Source organism: Phlebotomus papatasi, chromosome 2 (genome assembly GCF_024763615.1).
Source record: "Phlebotomus papatasi isolate M1 chromosome 2, Ppap_2.1, whole genome shotgun sequence".
In the NCBI taxonomy this organism is placed as follows: Eukaryota; Metazoa; Arthropoda; class Insecta; order Diptera; family Psychodidae; genus Phlebotomus; species Phlebotomus papatasi.
Window position 1 is genome coordinate 96,097,971 of NC_077223.1, and position 17,085 is coordinate 96,115,055.

Consider the following 17,085-nt stretch of genomic DNA (forward strand, 5'->3'; position numbering starts at 1 on the left):
TTAATTTATTTAATACTTAGTGCTGTGAAAGACTGCTAAATATCAACTTCAGATGCTGTGGAAGTCGTGTCTTGATTTAGTTAGGCGGACGTCAACATCTCCATCAGTACAAAAGTGATAAAATTTGTTTAAAATAATAGTTTTGTAATTTGAAATATATAGCTAGATATTGGTATTGATATTTAGATTAATTTCGTAGGAAAAAAAATTAGAATTGACGTAGGGTAAAGTGATATAATTTGGAATTAGTGTTACAAGTTGAACAATTTGCCGGTACAAATTGGACATGGCTTTTTTTCTTGATAAATACAGTACAAAATTTGTTTTTAAGCACAAGGAACCAAGTTATAAAACTAAGGCATTAAAAATATACAAATAAAAATGAAGTACTAAATTTATCAAGACAAAGAGCCGTGTACAAATTGTACCGTTGTTCAACTTGTACAACTTTACCCTATAGTTTAGATATAAGAGTGTCTTTTCTCATTCAATAACTTAACTACTTAATCTACATTTATTTTCAGTCATATTGAATGTGATGAGTATTGTGATGTTCCTTTTTGGAAAAGAAAGAGATATTTGGTATTCATTCTAACATGTTTCGGATTCCTAAATATTGCCTTCATGAGAAACTGCTTTAGTGTGGTTATTCTGGAAATGACTGCGGAGAAAAACATTCAACTTGAGAATGGCACCTGGACGTTGAAACGGGAATTTGAATGGGATTCTAAGATGCAGGGCTACATTCTCAGCATTTTTTCCTACGGATTCATAATAACTCAATTCCTAGGAGGACTAATTTGTGCGAAATTCGGAGGGATTAGGGTACTTTCAGCAGGTGTTGGTATGACTTCGATTATGACTCTGGCTACACCTGTAGTATCCCAATATGGATACAAATGGGTCATGGCGTTACGTTTTCTTCAGGGACTTTTGGAGGTAAAATCGTAAAATTAATTATAGTATCGATGATGAGTTACCCTTGAGTGTGATATAACAGTTTGCAAGTAATATTTTAATATATACAAAATTGCTTTTTCTCTTAATATCCTTCCTAAATCATAATTTTTCCAAAAAATTTACCCAATAAGAAAATAAAACCATATGGCTGAACCTTGAGTAAGACCGGTTTAGGGGAAACGCGCTACCTTCGGACGTTTCAAACTTCGAACAATTAATTTTTTTCAGTGTGTTTTAAATGAATTTGGCCCATTATAGTATTATATTCTAATAGCTAGTCCAATGCTTCAAATTTTAAGAAAAAAACTAGGGTAAATGTCCTAATTCAAAACCATTTCCAGACGCTTTAACTTTGACAGAAGATTCAACACATTAAGTTCTTATTTTTTCTGAAGAGAATTACATAAATTTGCTCCTTGACTCTTCTAAAATGTTACTGCTTAGTGAAAATTTTTTAGATATCATTTGAAAACTTCTTAAATACAAGAAAAATACACGAGTGTAAAATGCTTCTATTGGAAACAAATTAATCCAAATGGAGACAAGGGAAAGTTTCTAATTGGAGACAAACAGTGTAAGTGAAACCGCGACGAAAGGCTTCCAAAACCTTGTTGAGTGGCTCTTGAGTGCAGGATTTGTTCTTATTCCTAGTCTTTTCTCCTTTCCCATCTAAAACAATGAAAAAATCTCTCCAAAAAATCATATTTCCGGGGTTTCCTCTTGAAGCATTTGCAGACACTTCAGAAAACCCTTTTTGTTCACGAAATAGGTAATTATTTCATCTGAAAACTTTACGTACCGTTAACAATAAAGATTAGCACTTAATTTAACTAAAATTAGCCAGAAATGTGACATAAATGTTAAACAAACGCGAAAAAACGAATAAACAACAGTCACCTCATTGTGTTTTTCATTAGAAAACATAGTCGATCGATAAAAAATTCGATGTTGAAAAGGTACACTTTTAATTTTTTGAGAAATTAACAAATTAAAATTTGTGTATATGAATGGATTTTCGCTGTATTTGGAGCAAAATTAAGTAAATAATGAAATTGTAGTATAGAAAATATATAAAAATAATAATTTGGTACTGTATTTATCATGAAAACAGTGACGTTTCCATTTGGAGTACCGAAAAATTTCCATTTAGAGCAGGTTTTGAATTAGCTTATTTACCCTATGGGTGGAATCTATAAGGAACATAGAGAAAAAATAGAATTGTCCGGAGCTTGAATCGTCCGAAGATCGCGCGGTTTCCCCTACTTTAATTTTTCGGTTACCGAGATGGAACTGTCTTAAAACTCATTTGGACCAGGTTATCACCGTATTACCCTTATATAAACTATCATTATCATTAATAAAATTTAAAAACTTCTAAATGATTAGATTTCTGACAAAATTTTATATTCCAGGGACCAGGCTACCCCTGTATTTTGTACCTGGTTGTGCGATGGGCCTGTATTGAGGAGCGTAGCAGAATGACTTCCATTGCTCTATCCGGAGTTTACGTTGGCAATGTTCTGAACCTTCCAGTAACGGGTGCCATTGTCGTCAACTATGGCTGGCGTGCAGCTTTCTACATTTTTGGATCATTAGGCTTCATATGGGCAGTATTGTTCGTGATTGTTGTGAAATCTAGTCCAGAAGTTGATCCGTTCATCTCTTTGAAGGAAAAAATCTTCATTCAACAGAGCCTCAGTAGCATCTCACACACATCAAGTACTAACTATAAAATTCCATTAAGGGCCATTCTGACTTCTTCAGCCGTTTGGTCAATTGCTTTAATCAGTTATTCAACTGCATGGGGAGGCACGATATTCTTCAATCAACTTCCCAGATTCTTCACAGGTTAGGACCAATATATTTTAATTTATTAAAATGTTAAGACTAATTTAAAATTTCTTCAAGATAAAATGAATTTAAGTATCGATGAAGCTGGCTACGTATCTGCTATACCCTTCATCTTTGGAAGTTTATCCTTTATCTCTTCGGGACTACTTTTGGACACACTCATACAAAAAAAGATCCTTACCGTCTATCAGTGTCGTCGACATCTTTCTTTCTTGGCTGTCTTCGTCGAATCAATCTTCATAGTTATTGCTGCGCAAATGACAAATTTTTGGAGCTTTATTGTATTACTGACATTAGGCGTACTTTTGGAACCTATAGCTATCCTGAATTATACGTAAGTTGCCAAAAAAAGACACTTAAGAATATTTTAGTCAAGTATATATGTTCAATTTTAGAGTGAACATAGCAGAACTGTGTCCTGTCTCTGCACCAACAATATTGTCAATTGCAACAAGTTTTACAGCAACTGCTGGAATGGTTACACCAATCTTTGTTGGATACGTTACTCAAAATAAGGAATATTTAGAATGGCAAATTGTGTTTTACACAATTTCTGCATGGTGCTTAGTTTCATCGTCAATTTACTGGATCTTCTGCAGGACAGATATTCAACCTTGGTCACCTATCAAAAACAATGATAATGGGAGCACTGTAAATCCTTGAAAATTTTAATACAGCTTCTCTTAAAGAGAATTTTGCCATAAAAGCTTAATTATTGAGTAATGAGGCTCATAATTTTTTTTGCTTTATGAAAATTAAAAAACGAATGTTTCTACTCTTAAATTTAATATACAAAAGAATACAAAAAATGCAATTTTTACTATTTTCTTGTAGAAAGCCTTAAACGATATGGTTAAAACATTAGGGGAGAGCGCCCATGCTTTGCTAGATTTTTCCTATGTTTTTCAATAAATGTGACTCATCGCACTCACTTTTTAAAAACTAGGAGAAAGTGTGCTGTTTTTAAAATATATTGCGGAGTCACAATTACTCAGAAACATATAGTCAAGCATGCTAATCCGGGCGCTTCGCTATCTGGATCGTTTATGACTAATCCACTTAAAATAATTTTTTTTTATTTTTATTTCCGTAATATAGCCACTACAGCAACATAATATTACTATTCAAGTTTGACAAAAAGCAAAAATAATATTTTTTATCCATTAAATAAGTGAATGTAATCAACTCATTTCAATCTTGTACCAGCTGGGTTCTTCACTAAAAATTTTCTAGCAGTGATATTTTCGATAATGACAACTGGTAGATTGAAAACATTTATTGTTTTTTTCCTTGTGAAAAAAGTATTTTAAATCCAAAGGTTTAATTAAAAGTGAATTACCAAAAAGGCGACCCAGTTACTGTAAACTGACTTATTTCAGTATTATCAATATTTTATAAATTTTCTTTAATATTTTTGATATTTTTTTAATATTATGTTTCTGAATGAAACAGTGAATAATTCTATGGATTTAAAAGAAGTAAAAAAGAATTTCATCAGTTCAAAAATAAGCGTTTGAGTTGCACTCTTCGGAAAACGATCCAGTTACCCCACCTTACTATATAGAAAAAAATGTAGTCATTATGAAGCTTGGGACAGTGCAAAGTATGGGCACTTTCTCCTATAGCATTTATTAAACAATAATATCATAAAAAGAAAAAAAAATTAAGTATTCTTGTTTATAAGGTAAATCTTCACGAGGCCCGTGTTGCATGCCCTGTAAGTTTACCTGAAGAGAATCTCAGCTGCCGTAAGCTTAATTGAGCTTATCATTGGTCATTTCGTCGACTGAGATAAGATTTTCTCAAACTGATAAAATGGTTTACCTTGGCGTTGTACGTTCAAATAATGTTTCATTAGTCTAATTGTGCATCTCAGATAATCAACAATGACCATAGAAAATGTTCCCGGTACCGAAGCAGGGGCAGTCAAGGATAGGTCAGTTACTCTTCTTGCTCAAAACTATATTTAATAACTACACTTCTTTAGAGACGCCGGGTGGAAGTTCTGGAAAACAAGGCGTTACATGGTAGTCTTGATGACCCTACTTGGCTTTCTCGGCTGCTATTCAATAAGAGTCTGCCTGAGTGTAGCTATAGTAGCGATGACTGAGAAATTCAATACAACCTTAGAAAATGGGACAATAATCGAGGATCAGCATTTTGACTGGAATTCCAAGGAACAGGGACTAATCCTTAGTTCATTCTTCTACGGCTACGTCTTCACTCAAGTTCTGGGAGGTGTATTGGCTTCGAAGTTTGGTGGTTACTATGTGAGGCTGATATTCCGTAGATAAGACTGATTTACGATTGAATGAAATTGTGAAGTTCAAGATCTAAAATTTAAACTCTTCATTCAGATTTTCGTTTCTGGCGTTGGAGGATCATCTCTCATGGCTCTCCTAATCCCAGTTGCTGCATCTTTCAGTATTTACATGTTAATGACTGTTCGCATCCTGGAAGGATTGTTTGAAGGCGTAACTTTTCCAGCGATGCATGCCTTGCTTAGTCGTTGGGCCCCTGTTTGTGAACGTTCCCGTATGGTTAGTCTCTGTATTTTGGGTTGTCATGGGGGAACAGTTATTGCTATGCCTCTATCAGGAGTCTTAGCAGCATCCCTTGGATGGAAAAGTGTATTCTATTTCTACGGATGCTTCGGAACTCTATGGTGCATAATCTGGTTTCTATTGATAAGATCATCTCCAGAAAATGATCGCTTCATCTCCAAAGAGGAAAGTCTGTACATCGCCAAGAGTTTAGGAAACGAAAACGGACCTAAAGAAAAGATCAAACATCCTTGGAATAAGATTTTGACATCAACTGCCGTTTGGGCAATTGTGATATCGCATATTGCAGGAAACTTCGGATTCACAGTGTTCCTTACTCAAATGCCGACATTCTTTGCGGATATTCTCGAGTTCAATGTACAGGATTCAGGGATCATCTCAGCCATCCCTTACCTGACTATGAGCTGCCTTTTGGTATTTGGAGGATATCTTGCAGATTGGTTGCAAATCAGGGGATTTTTGAACACAACTCATGTACGAAAATACTTCACTTCTGGAGCACTTCTAGCACAATGCGCCTTTATCCTTTTAGTTGCGTTTATTGTTAGTCCAGCAGGGATTATTACTTTCCTGACATTGACCGTAGGTTTTGCAGGCCTAGCCAATGTTGGTTATATGTAAGATGAAACAATTTTTTTGTAATCTCAAGGTCTAAGATCATATTTTTTTAGGATAAACCCTCTGGACTTGGCCCCCAAACATGCTTCTGTAATCATGGGAATTTCTAACACAATAGCTAACATTCCTGGTTTCATCAGCCCTTCCGTAGTAGGACTAATTGTGACCGATAAGTCGAAAGAGCAGTGGCAGATTGTATTCTTCATCGTAGTTGGAATTAATGTAATAGGATGCCTTTTCTACTGGTTTTTCGCTAAAGGAGATTTGCAACCCTGGGCTGTTTCATCATCAACTGATCCAGCGGAATCCGTCAATGTCAACGACTCTGAGAAAAATATTGCTGGAAAAACTTTATGATGCCGTTTAAAACTTTAAGAGTCTAAGGCAAAGATACATGCATCATCGTTATCGTGGACTTTTTTTTTCAATCTCAGTTTTTGTAGCCCTAAAAGAAATTGAACTTGATGTGATCGAATCCAAACTTTGGAGGAATGCGTTTTGACACTCATAAATTAAGAATATGATAGTCGTAAAAATTTATTTTCATGATTCTTGTTCATCAGTAATATACAGTATTTGATAAAAAAAATCGAATATGGTTTGTGTAGTAAAATAATGATGTTAATATTCTTCTTCCCCTGTTTCCTCTCCAAGTATCGTGTCGTCATAATCAATAGATCAATTAGCAAAAACAAGAATACCAAATAGTATGTTGGGATTTATATTTTGAACTAAATATAAAGAATGTCTCTTAACATTCCGATCCGTAGTCTTCCTTCCGTACTTGATATTCATCCTAACATATTTCCGATTCCTATAAATATTTCCTAAACTGACTTGGCCTGCAGAGCAATACATCCAGGAATTTTATTGGGATTCTAGGATGCAAGCCTATATTCTCAGAGGTAAAGTGGCGCACTTTTAAGGGTCTTAAATACTTCTACACTGAAAAAAATATTTCGTGATTTGGTTTGTAAATGTTTGTGAAATCCTATTGGGGACTTATGAAAATCAACAATAAAAAAATAAAACTGGGAAACATAATCAATGATAAGTTTTACATCTAACCTTGGAAAGTCCAACAGAGTCTGATTCGGTGTATTTTGTGCTTCTATGAACGATAGTGAGACAAAAATAGCCTAAAAATTTAAGTAATTTTTCTGACAATACCAATGAATAATATTTTTCGCTTTAATGAAAAATATTACGTATGAGTATTGTAGTTTTTATTGCCAAAAGGGTTTAGCTTAAAAAAAAAGTTGGAAGTATAAAAAATAAATAAAATCAATTATGAATTTGAAAATTTAAAAATTCGCTATTTTTGAGCTTAAATATTTACTACATATCCAATACTACATTTCAACCTTCTACTTTACAATTATGTATAGACATAAGAAAAAAAAATAACTTTGGGTAGTCAGGAAAAATGTTTTCTTTGTGGGACACCGGTGTTCCAATCGTCCTTAAAGGGTTAACGAACATTGTTTGTAAAATGAGCACATTACGAGCATTTTTTTCCTTTAGAAACATTTGTTCGTACATTTTTGTTGGTATTACAAAATTTTACGAACATATGACGAAATTTTACGAACATTTTGCGGGTGTAAAAATACAAAAAATTGTCATTAAGTGATCATATCACGAATAATGTCTGTGAAAAAGTACAAACTTTTACGAACTTTTTGGATGGTTATACGATTTACGAGCACTTCGTAACTACCCAGTAGGATTTCACAAATATAATATTTAAGAACAATTTCACAAGATATTTCTTCTTTACATAGGAATTTGAACATAAATTTACTAGAAGGGAACCGGAATTCGTCGGGGGAATAGTCACTCTTGGAAAAACGACAATCCTTTTCCTAACGTAAACCCCTAACGTAAAGTAAATTTCCCTAACGTCGATTTTTTCAAAATAATGTTTGAACATAAAATTCCCATTATAAAACTTTTAAAGATGCATTAACATTAAACATACCATGACCCGGTCAAATTGGCCGGTTCAAAATTAACATATATTTAAACGGTACAATGTCACTATAAAACTTTATGAATTTCTTAAAATATGCATGTAATATGTTTTTCAGTGTTTAAATTTTAATTTTTTGCTCTTTTCCAAGACAATTTTGTTGAGTATCCTACCCTACCGCCGTTTGTCCTTTGACCGAAAAACAACCAAAATCGGTCGGTAGGTTTAGTGTTAAACGACTTGTCAAAGTCTTACTTCTATAAAATAGCTGTTCTGCTTCTTGGTAAAGTACCTATTGAATATCAAATGATAGGGGAGACCGGGGCAGAATTATCCATGGATATATACTATATATAATACTATACGTGTAGGTATAGTATTAGATAGTGGTATCTTTTATAGTTTGCCTTGGAAGGAATATTGAGGAAACCACTCTTTATTCTAAATAATATACACTCTATCTCGGTATTATGCACATTTTCGGGATCGAAAAAACGCGCGAAATGGCTTTATGCATCGAGAAAATTTGCATACCCGTAGGCGATTTCTTTTGAATGAATCGGCCGTAGAACGAATTTCTCGCGGAGTAAAAGTAGTCAAAACAAAAAGATTCAATTTTTTTTTATTAGAAATTAACAAACAGTACCTTTTGGCCAGAGTTCGTCAATAGATGGTTAAAATATTTAAAAAATTTACCTTAATAAAAGAAACTAAAGTTTTATTCTGAAAAAGTAGCAAAATGTTTTCAAATTTCCCGCGTCGCAACATGGTATGCATTCAAGCGTATTTCAAAAATGTTTTCATAAATTAACTACTAATGGTAAGCAAACTTGCATAATTGTATGTGAATAATTCCGTCAGGTGCATAATCCTGAAGTACTTAATGCCGGGACTGAGTGTACTTCCCTTACTATTCATTCAAATATTTATTAGCGTCATACAAATATTTTTTGTACAAATTATACGCAATGTAAAATTTCATTTGGTGGCTAATTCTACCCCGGTCTCCCTTAAGTGTTATAAATTCAATTGGAAATCCAATTCTTTACATACTTCTGTTAAATTTTTTAATTGATTTTTTTTCATATTATCTTTTGGTGTTCTTTGGGTATTGCGAAAATTTTCCTAGGTTCTATTGAACAGTTTCCAACGATGGAAATGTACTTGGTAAAAAAAACATTTTATAAAGTCAACATTTATTCCTAGTAAAACTGATTCTGTATTGTTGACATTGTCTAAAATAGTCAATCTTCAAATACTTCCTGTTCCATCGCGATTTTTTTTAATGAATAACTAATGAAATTCTCTCTGAATACATGTCCAATTTACATTCAATTCATCCACCGAAGTGGTAAAAACCGGAGAACAAATATTTAAAAAAAAATGCGTTCTTTTCATCTTTTGAGGTACGAATTTGCAAAAAGAGAATTTTTTATTTGGTTCTGATCAAGCACACGCTAGAAATATGTTATAAAATTTTCTGTTTGGACGTTTATCTAATTATTTTACTTAATAGAAATAGCATTTTCGTTATAATATTATAAAAGCTCAGGTGAGTGAAGCTTTTGATCAACAAGTGGATAAACCTATCTCGGCTATGGATTGCACTGTGACCTAATGGGCTGAAATTTGATGTTCAAAAGACTCACACCATGGCAGAAATACCTGGTGGAAGGAGAAGAATCAGGTGAGAGTGGGAATATCTCGCAGTAGATCGTGTTTCACATGCAATTTTCGGAGGGGGCCAGGTGAATGGTACCCCAAACACAAACTTCTTGGTTGGAAACATAAGAGTTGGCTTGACGATGTGTTTTAGTATGAATCCGGCATTCGAGCGCGAAAGTTGAAATGAGTCCCAATACTACAAATTCCACCGTTGAATTAGTTTTACGCGACACACAATCCACTGACACCATCAATCGGCAAGTTTAAACCACTCTTCCTCTCTCAAATGCACACGAGCCTCCCATTAAAATTATTCACGTGATTTTCAGTGGAGTTTCGCAAGCTGAAGACAAGATAGGATGGCAGTTTTGGAAGAAAAGACGCTACCTTCTGGTCTTCCTGATTTCCTTTGGCTTCTTCAATGCCTACGCCATGAGGGTGAATCTAAGTGTGGCAATTGTGGCCATGACTGAGGTCCGAACTGTCTCCCTGGACAATGGTACAATCATTGAAGAGCAGGACTTCTCCTGGGACTCCAAGGATCAAGGTCTCGTCCTCAGCTCCTTCTATTACGGATACATATGGACACAGATACTGGGAGGAGTTCTAGCATCGAAATTCGGTGGACATCACGTAAATATTGATTTAGCTTAATTATAAACATAATTCTCTAATCTCAGCTCAGAAATTTCAGAACAATTGTGCGCGATTATTGTGATCATTGAAAGTATTTTATAACCACGCTGAATATTCGTTGTGCAACAAAAGAAGAGAGGGACAAATAGTGCTAAGTTCAAGTGTACACCGCATCTCTTAAATTAAGAGATTAGTTTGATCTGAGTATTTATTCCAAATTTTTGTTCTAATTCATTTTAAAGACCTTCCACGGAGGTTATCTACTGCACAACAAAATTAATTGTAGTTTTTTGATATCAACTAAGCAGAAAACAGAAATAGTTTATTTGCAAATTTTGTTTTAGTGATAATGATAAGACCATAAACTTTTAGAAATATTTTTGCATAAAACCCAGTGACGCACAATGAATAAAAATACAACACAAAGAAATTAAAATTAAATTACAGAAATAGCATGGAAAATACAAAAACGCCCATAAAAATGGTGCAAGTTTAACTGGAAGCTCATTTCATGCTTACACACAAATAAAATGTTAAATAAAAATTTTATTGATCATTTATTAATGAAAGCAAAAACATTAGAAAGAAAACGTACTTAGTTTATTTAAAAGGAAAATTTAATTATTTAAAATCCCAAGAATTGAATGTAATAAAAATAGAATTGAGTTCACTCCATGTCAGTTAAAACATTGCCAAAATATAAAATTAAAGACGAGGTAAAGCATCCCAGTTATGCAAAATATACTTGAATTTGTAGCTTTAATACAATACATTCGCAATATGGTTACTGTTTAATGGTTTCGATGGTTCCAATGTACAAGAAACATGAGTACTTGAATCACAACTTAATGAAACCAAATATTTTTAACGAAAAATGTTTGTCAAAATGATTTTCTTCCATATAAAATATGAGAAAATGTTTTGTCATATTGACAAACAACATCCTTTTGAAAAAAATTTAATAAGATCCTATTAACGAAGCTTCTCATTCAGACATAGCGATATTAGTCTGGGATATTAAAACCGTTCAAATTTCAAATTATTCCATTCGGTTGATAAATACTCCCTCCAAGAGCTTTTTAGTGTTTGACTTTGAGGAGCCATAAGAAGGTGTATTTCAAGGTTATTATTTTAAAGAGAAAAATATCGGTTTAAGAAATTTTCCAAGAAAAACCCTGGTGTGACAGGATAACTTATTTTCGATTATAAACTATCGATTCTGAAAATTTTAAACATGGGCTGCACTTCCTATATCAACCTGTTCCTTATCAACAATCTCATTCTTTTAACCCTTTAACAATGACACACTTTTTACGGACTGTAAATCAACAATAAAAATTAAACTGAGAAACATAATCAATAAGTCTTATATCTAACTTTGGAAAGTCCAACAGAGTCTGATTCTGTGTATTTTGTGCTTCTATGAACGATAGGGACAAAAATAGCCCAAAAATTTAAGTAATTTTTCTGTGAATGAATAATAGTTTTCGCTTTAATGAAAAATATTACGTATGAGTATTGTAGTTTTTATTGCCAAAAAGGCCTTGCTAAAAAAAATTGGAAGTATAAAAAATAATTAAAATCAAATATGAATTTGAGAATTTTAAAATTCCCCATTTTGAGCTTAAATATTTACTATGTAGCAAATAGCTAGAGACTTGCAAAAAATATTCTAACTTCCTTCAACCTTCTACTTTACAATTATGTACAGACATAAGAAAAAATGACTTTAGGTAGTCAGGAAAAATTATTTTCTTTATGGGACACCGGTGTTCCAATCGTCCTTAAAGAGATAAGCATAATGAATGGCCCAGTAATAAGTAAAAGGTCGACATTCACTTATTCTGACAGATATAAATTTATCGATACTATTGATTCGACACACTGAGAAAAAAACGAGAGTGCGATTAACTTTTTTTCTTCATAACTTTAACCCTTTTTAGGTGTAAAAATATATCAACATTTTTTAATGTTAATTTTACACCTTTTTAAGGGTAAAATTAACATGAAAAAGAGTAACTTTAACCCATAATACACCTAAAAATCTTAATATTAACACCGATTTCGGATCAATACTGCAGGGTAAAATTAACATTTCCGGAATGTTATTTTAACTTTTTCGGATTTCTCTCAGTGACAGTGTCACAAAGTTATCATTTCACTAAAATGTTCGTAACCATTGATACATTTCCACAAACATTTATGATAAAATTATCTATTTATTAGTTTTCTTCTTATATGCTACGCACAATAACTCTTGTTTCTAAACATATTTTTAAAATTTACTATGTGAAAGAGTGAGATGACTAGATCTCTATCTCACTCACTCTCATTGAAATGTTAAAAAAAACATATTTACAAAACAATATTGGTTGTATATTGGGCATTAACCCTCTAACGGTGTTTTCTTTAATATGCGAAAAAAGTTCTAAAACAATGTTTTCTAGGATAATTAAGTTTTTTTTAATTACAAATTTTTGCGAACTTGTTTGTGAGTTATACCATTTATAAGTATTTCGTAAGCCCTCAACAAGAGTTCACAAATATTTACCAGCAATTTTACAAAATAGTTTTTTCTGTGTATATAAAAATTTGAAATACTAAATTTTGGAATAAGTACAACTTGGTGTAATTTCAATTTTTTTGACAAAAATTTATGAAAAATTGTGAAGTAAATTCACAAAAAAATAGTACAGGCAATTGACAACAAATCTGTTAACACAGTAGACTCTCGCTCAATCATCTCTTTTTCAATTGAGCGAAAAATTTTGTTGACAATTTTCACGTTTAATTATGAAGCTAATTTATTCAAATTCGCTGTAGTTCTTCTTATTTTATTGTAATTCATTATAATTGATCGCCTTTTGTGAAATTTACAAAGACTTTAACGTCCGAATCTATCGATAAACCGGATGACATTTTGCCCCAAATGCCCAATTGAGAGAGTGTCTACTGTAGAATATTATCGAAAAGGATTTACGAACATTTACAAAACAACATTTCCTGTAAAACTTTAGTTCAATCTTAAAACAATTTACCACTTTGATCAATTTAAGAATTATAAAAGAGGAATTTAGTAATTATTCTAATTTTACTAATTGGTAATCTTTCTTGGTGACCACGAAAAATCTTCTAAATTAAGAAGAAGAATTTGATTGATTTTTGGTTGAATTTCTGTATAATTCCATCTCGTTTTCACTACTTGATCTACCTTGAACATCTCCAAAGTGAAAAGCGCTAAATTTGAATACCTTGAACTTACTGGTGATTCATAGTTTATTTATGTGTCTCTATCTTTCAGGTTCTTGGCTTTGGAATAGGCGCTACAGCTATCCTAACTCTATTAACTCCCTTAGCAACAAATATCAGCATCACTGGACTTGTAGTAGTTCGAATTCTTGAAGGTTTTTTCGAGGTATGCTTTATGATACCGGGAGCTTCTGCTTAAGCTTATAATTTCCAGTTAACGAGTGAAATAATTTATGGAAGCATAAGAAAAATTAATTTATTTTCTAGGGAACAACATACCCTGCAGTCCAGTCCTTGCTGTCTCGATGGGCTCCAGTTTATGAGAGATCCCGTATGTCTTCAATTGGTTACATCGGAAACTACGTAGGGGTGTTTGTATCCCTTCCAGTGTCCGGATACCTCACAGTCCAATTCGGCTGGGAAAGTGTATTTTATTTCTTTGGAGTAATTGGATGTATTTGGCTGGTGATGTGGATGTGTATTGTTAGGGCTGGTCCTGAACTAGATCCCTACATTTCTGAAAAGGAGAAGAACTACATACAACAGAGTATAGGGGAGGCTACCAGTGAAAGGGATCGTATGGATATTCCATGGAAAGCTTTATTTACTTCATCTGCTGTTTGGGCAATTGTTGCATCGAATAGTGGAGAGACTTGGGGTACTTACACCCTACTTACTCAACTACCCACCTTCCTTAAAGGTTGGTATATTTGTCCTTATAATTAAACATTACTAAATCCGAAAACTTTTAGATGCTATGAACTTCCACGTTGGAGCTACAGGATTCATCTCAGCTCTGCCGTATTTGGCCATGAGCTGCACACTTGTCTTCTCAGGGTTCCTTGCTGACAAACTTCAAGAGAGGGGTATCCTGACCACAGTTCAAGTTCGACGGTACTTTAACTGTTCGGCCTACATCCTCGAAATGATCTTCATTCTCCTCACTGCACACATCCTCAATCCAATTGCTTGCATAGCTTGTGTAACCATTGCAGTGGGATTCAATGCATTTGCTCTTTCCGGATTTCCGTAGGATTCCTGCAAAAAAATATTTCCTTTCCAACAATCTTAAATCCATTTCTTTTAATTTCCAGGGTGAATCCTTTGGACCTAGCTCCAAACTACGCTTCAATTATCTGGGGAATTTCTAATACAATCTCCACAATTCCTGGGATCCTTAGTCCCCTTATCACAGGATTCATCGTAACAGATAAAAGCCGAGAACAATGGCAAATTGTCTTCTACATCGCAGCAGGAGTTTACTTGACATCAAGCCTGATTTATTGGTTTTTCGCAAAGGCGGAATTGCAGCCCTGGGCTCATAAGAACTCTTCAGATAATTCCGAAGATAAAGCTCCCCAGTCCGCTGATTTGTCAAGGAAATTTTAAAATAATTGTACAGCATATTTATCAATTAAATTCGTGTTGTTTCCAAGGAACTTTGCTGATGTAACGTTTAATTAAATTCAAACTCGAATTAGTGAGGGGGGAAACCACTTCAGATAACGACATTTTCCCGCCAAAAACGGAATAGCGACAGCACAAACGACTCGCGCAGTCCACTAAAAAGCCTTATACGTGCTTCTTTCTTTGTCACAAGCCACAAGTTCTATTTGCGTGACTTCACTAGTCACAAAAAGTCTCTCGTGCAGATAACAAGTGATTGTACTTCAAAAATATGCAAAAAACATACATTTGGCTTTTAATATTGATATCTACAGTTCAATTTTTCACCCACTCATTATTACTTTCCTTTCAGCAAATCATTCATATTTCATTCTGCAAATTATGATGAAATATAAGCCTTGTTTGGTACTTATCAAGTTCCAGATTATGCTTTTTCTTTGTTTTAATTCTATTGTTTTTCTTTTTTTTTTAGCATCTCAAGTAAAATATTTTTAGACAGTTAACCTGTTGAAAAGTTTCAGCAAAAATTTAATTTTTGATTAAAGAAAAATTATAAAGTAAATAATAAATAAGTAAATAAAACAATAGAGGAATTAGAATAAATTGTTTATTAAATACCATTAGGGGAAAGTGACCATGCTTGATACTGTAAAATGATGTACAAGGTTTGTGATTATTTTCTGATTAACACACAAACCGAAGCGATTCTTGCACAATGACAAAAAAATGTTTCACTTATTAGGTTCATAATCCAACCTCAAATAGTTCCTGGAAATCCTTAGATTTTCCTATAGAAGAAAATGGAAATTCAGTGGCGATTTTTATACAAGTTGGGTCCGGGGCCTTCCTGTATAATAATTGATTCGACAATTCGGAGGCCCATTTTCACTGCAAAAAATGCACCGGGTACAAAAAATTGCACATCAATATTTAGATTAGACGGAACTCTAATCTAGCTGCTTAAATCGTTTGTACGACTGGTTATTAGTTTTAAAATCACTTTTATCTAATTTTTCTAAGCCATGTTTTTATGACATTAGGGCGCTAGCGAAAACCATTTTTTCACTTTGAGTCCATGAAAATGTCATTCTGCAACCTTAAAATTCAGGCAACAGAGTTGAAGATTATGTCAATTGTCAATAAAATTGGCGGATTGCAATATGTGTAATTATGAAATAATCACATCTAATGATATAGTTGCCACATTAAAATTATCATTCATGGACCCTTCTTAGAATATAGGATGGACACAAGTAGAATTTATGAATTTGTTACCACCCACAAAAACAGTGTCCACCAATTAAAAATATTTTTACATAAATATTAGTACTGATGAACCCTCTATGTGCCTATGATAGTATTTTTCCTGAACAGCGACATTAATTAAGAAATACTTATGAAATATCATGTATCGAAATTACAGTTTTGGGCCTATTTTTGATTTTTGCTTCCTGAAACTAGGAAAAAAGATCTAGGATCCTAATTTTTTTAGGAAATGTGAGGCTTAGCACCAGCTATTGAAATATATTGCGATGAGTCATAAATATTGATTAACATAGGAAAAAAATAGTTATTATCAAGCTTGGATCGTATCAAGCATGGTCACTTTCCCCTACAACTTTCAATTAAAATTAAAGCATGAAAATTATTATTAATTTTTGTCCAATTCTGCATTATTTATTAACCATAAAAAATTTCTCAGCTCGTCTTTTCAAATTATTTCAATATATTTTCTATGGTTTTATTTTTTGCCGACTAAAATGAATTTTTCAGTGTTCAAAATGCTTTTTGCCATTTGGTCAGTAGCTTTCTTTTGTAAATTTTATTGATGGTGCATTGTGAGCAATTCCCACTTTTTGTCTCACTTCTGTATTGTGATATGTTGCTTTAGTCAGCAATTTGAAGCACGTAAAATATCGTCTTTTAAACTAAGCCATGTTAACCCATTAAGGCCGTAATGAATAATTTGTCATAATACAGAATTATTCAGTTTAAATCATATATTAATTTTTACTTTGAAAATAAGTAAATGTATTTAATCGACCCAAATACAATATTTCAACAAGTTTATCTTCTTTAGAGTAGACGCATTTTGAAGATATTGATATAAGGTTGAGAAAAATGCCGGGACCCAGGACGATAAACGCCGGGAGTCCTTGTATA

General features: G+C 33.2%; 3 protein-coding genes across 4 annotated transcripts; all 3 read left to right on the forward strand.

Moving 5' to 3' along the window:
- Positions 1-12: 12 nt before the first annotated feature.
- LOC129802556 (sialin-like) lies at positions 13-3,517 on the forward strand. Of its 2 annotated transcripts, XM_055848480.1 has the most exons (5): positions 13-114; positions 525-939; positions 2,373-2,808; positions 2,869-3,145; positions 3,207-3,517. In XM_055848480.1, exons 1-5 carry the CDS (start codon positions 53-55, stop codon positions 3,472-3,474), a joined length of 1,458 nt encoding a protein of 485 aa, XP_055704455.1. In that variant the 5' UTR covers positions 13-52; the 3' UTR covers positions 3,475-3,517. The 2 variants fall into 2 exon arrangements, with proteins under 2 accessions (XP_055704455.1, XP_055704456.1); XM_055848481.1 differs by lacking the exon at positions 13-114 and having other exon boundaries at positions 398-939.
- A 916-nt stretch (positions 3,518-4,433) lies between these two features.
- Positions 4,434-7,037, forward strand: LOC129802555 (vesicular glutamate transporter 1-like). Its single transcript, XM_055848479.1, has 4 exons — positions 4,434-4,747; positions 4,799-5,081; positions 5,169-5,992; positions 6,047-7,037. Exons 1-4 carry the CDS (start codon positions 4,698-4,700, stop codon positions 6,348-6,350), a joined length of 1,461 nt encoding a protein of 486 aa, XP_055704454.1. The 5' UTR covers positions 4,434-4,697; the 3' UTR covers positions 6,351-7,037.
- A 1,621-nt stretch (positions 7,038-8,658) lies between these two features.
- LOC129802559 (vesicular glutamate transporter 1-like) lies at positions 8,659-14,950 on the forward strand. Its single transcript, XM_055848485.1, has 5 exons — positions 8,659-10,263; positions 13,568-13,681; positions 13,783-14,215; positions 14,268-14,544; positions 14,610-14,950. The coding sequence occupies exons 1-5, from the start codon at positions 10,063-10,065 to the stop codon at positions 14,902-14,904; spliced, it is 1,320 nt and encodes a 439-aa protein (XP_055704460.1). The 5' UTR covers positions 8,659-10,062; the 3' UTR covers positions 14,905-14,950.
- The last annotated feature ends 2,135 nt before the right edge of the window (positions 14,951-17,085 follow it).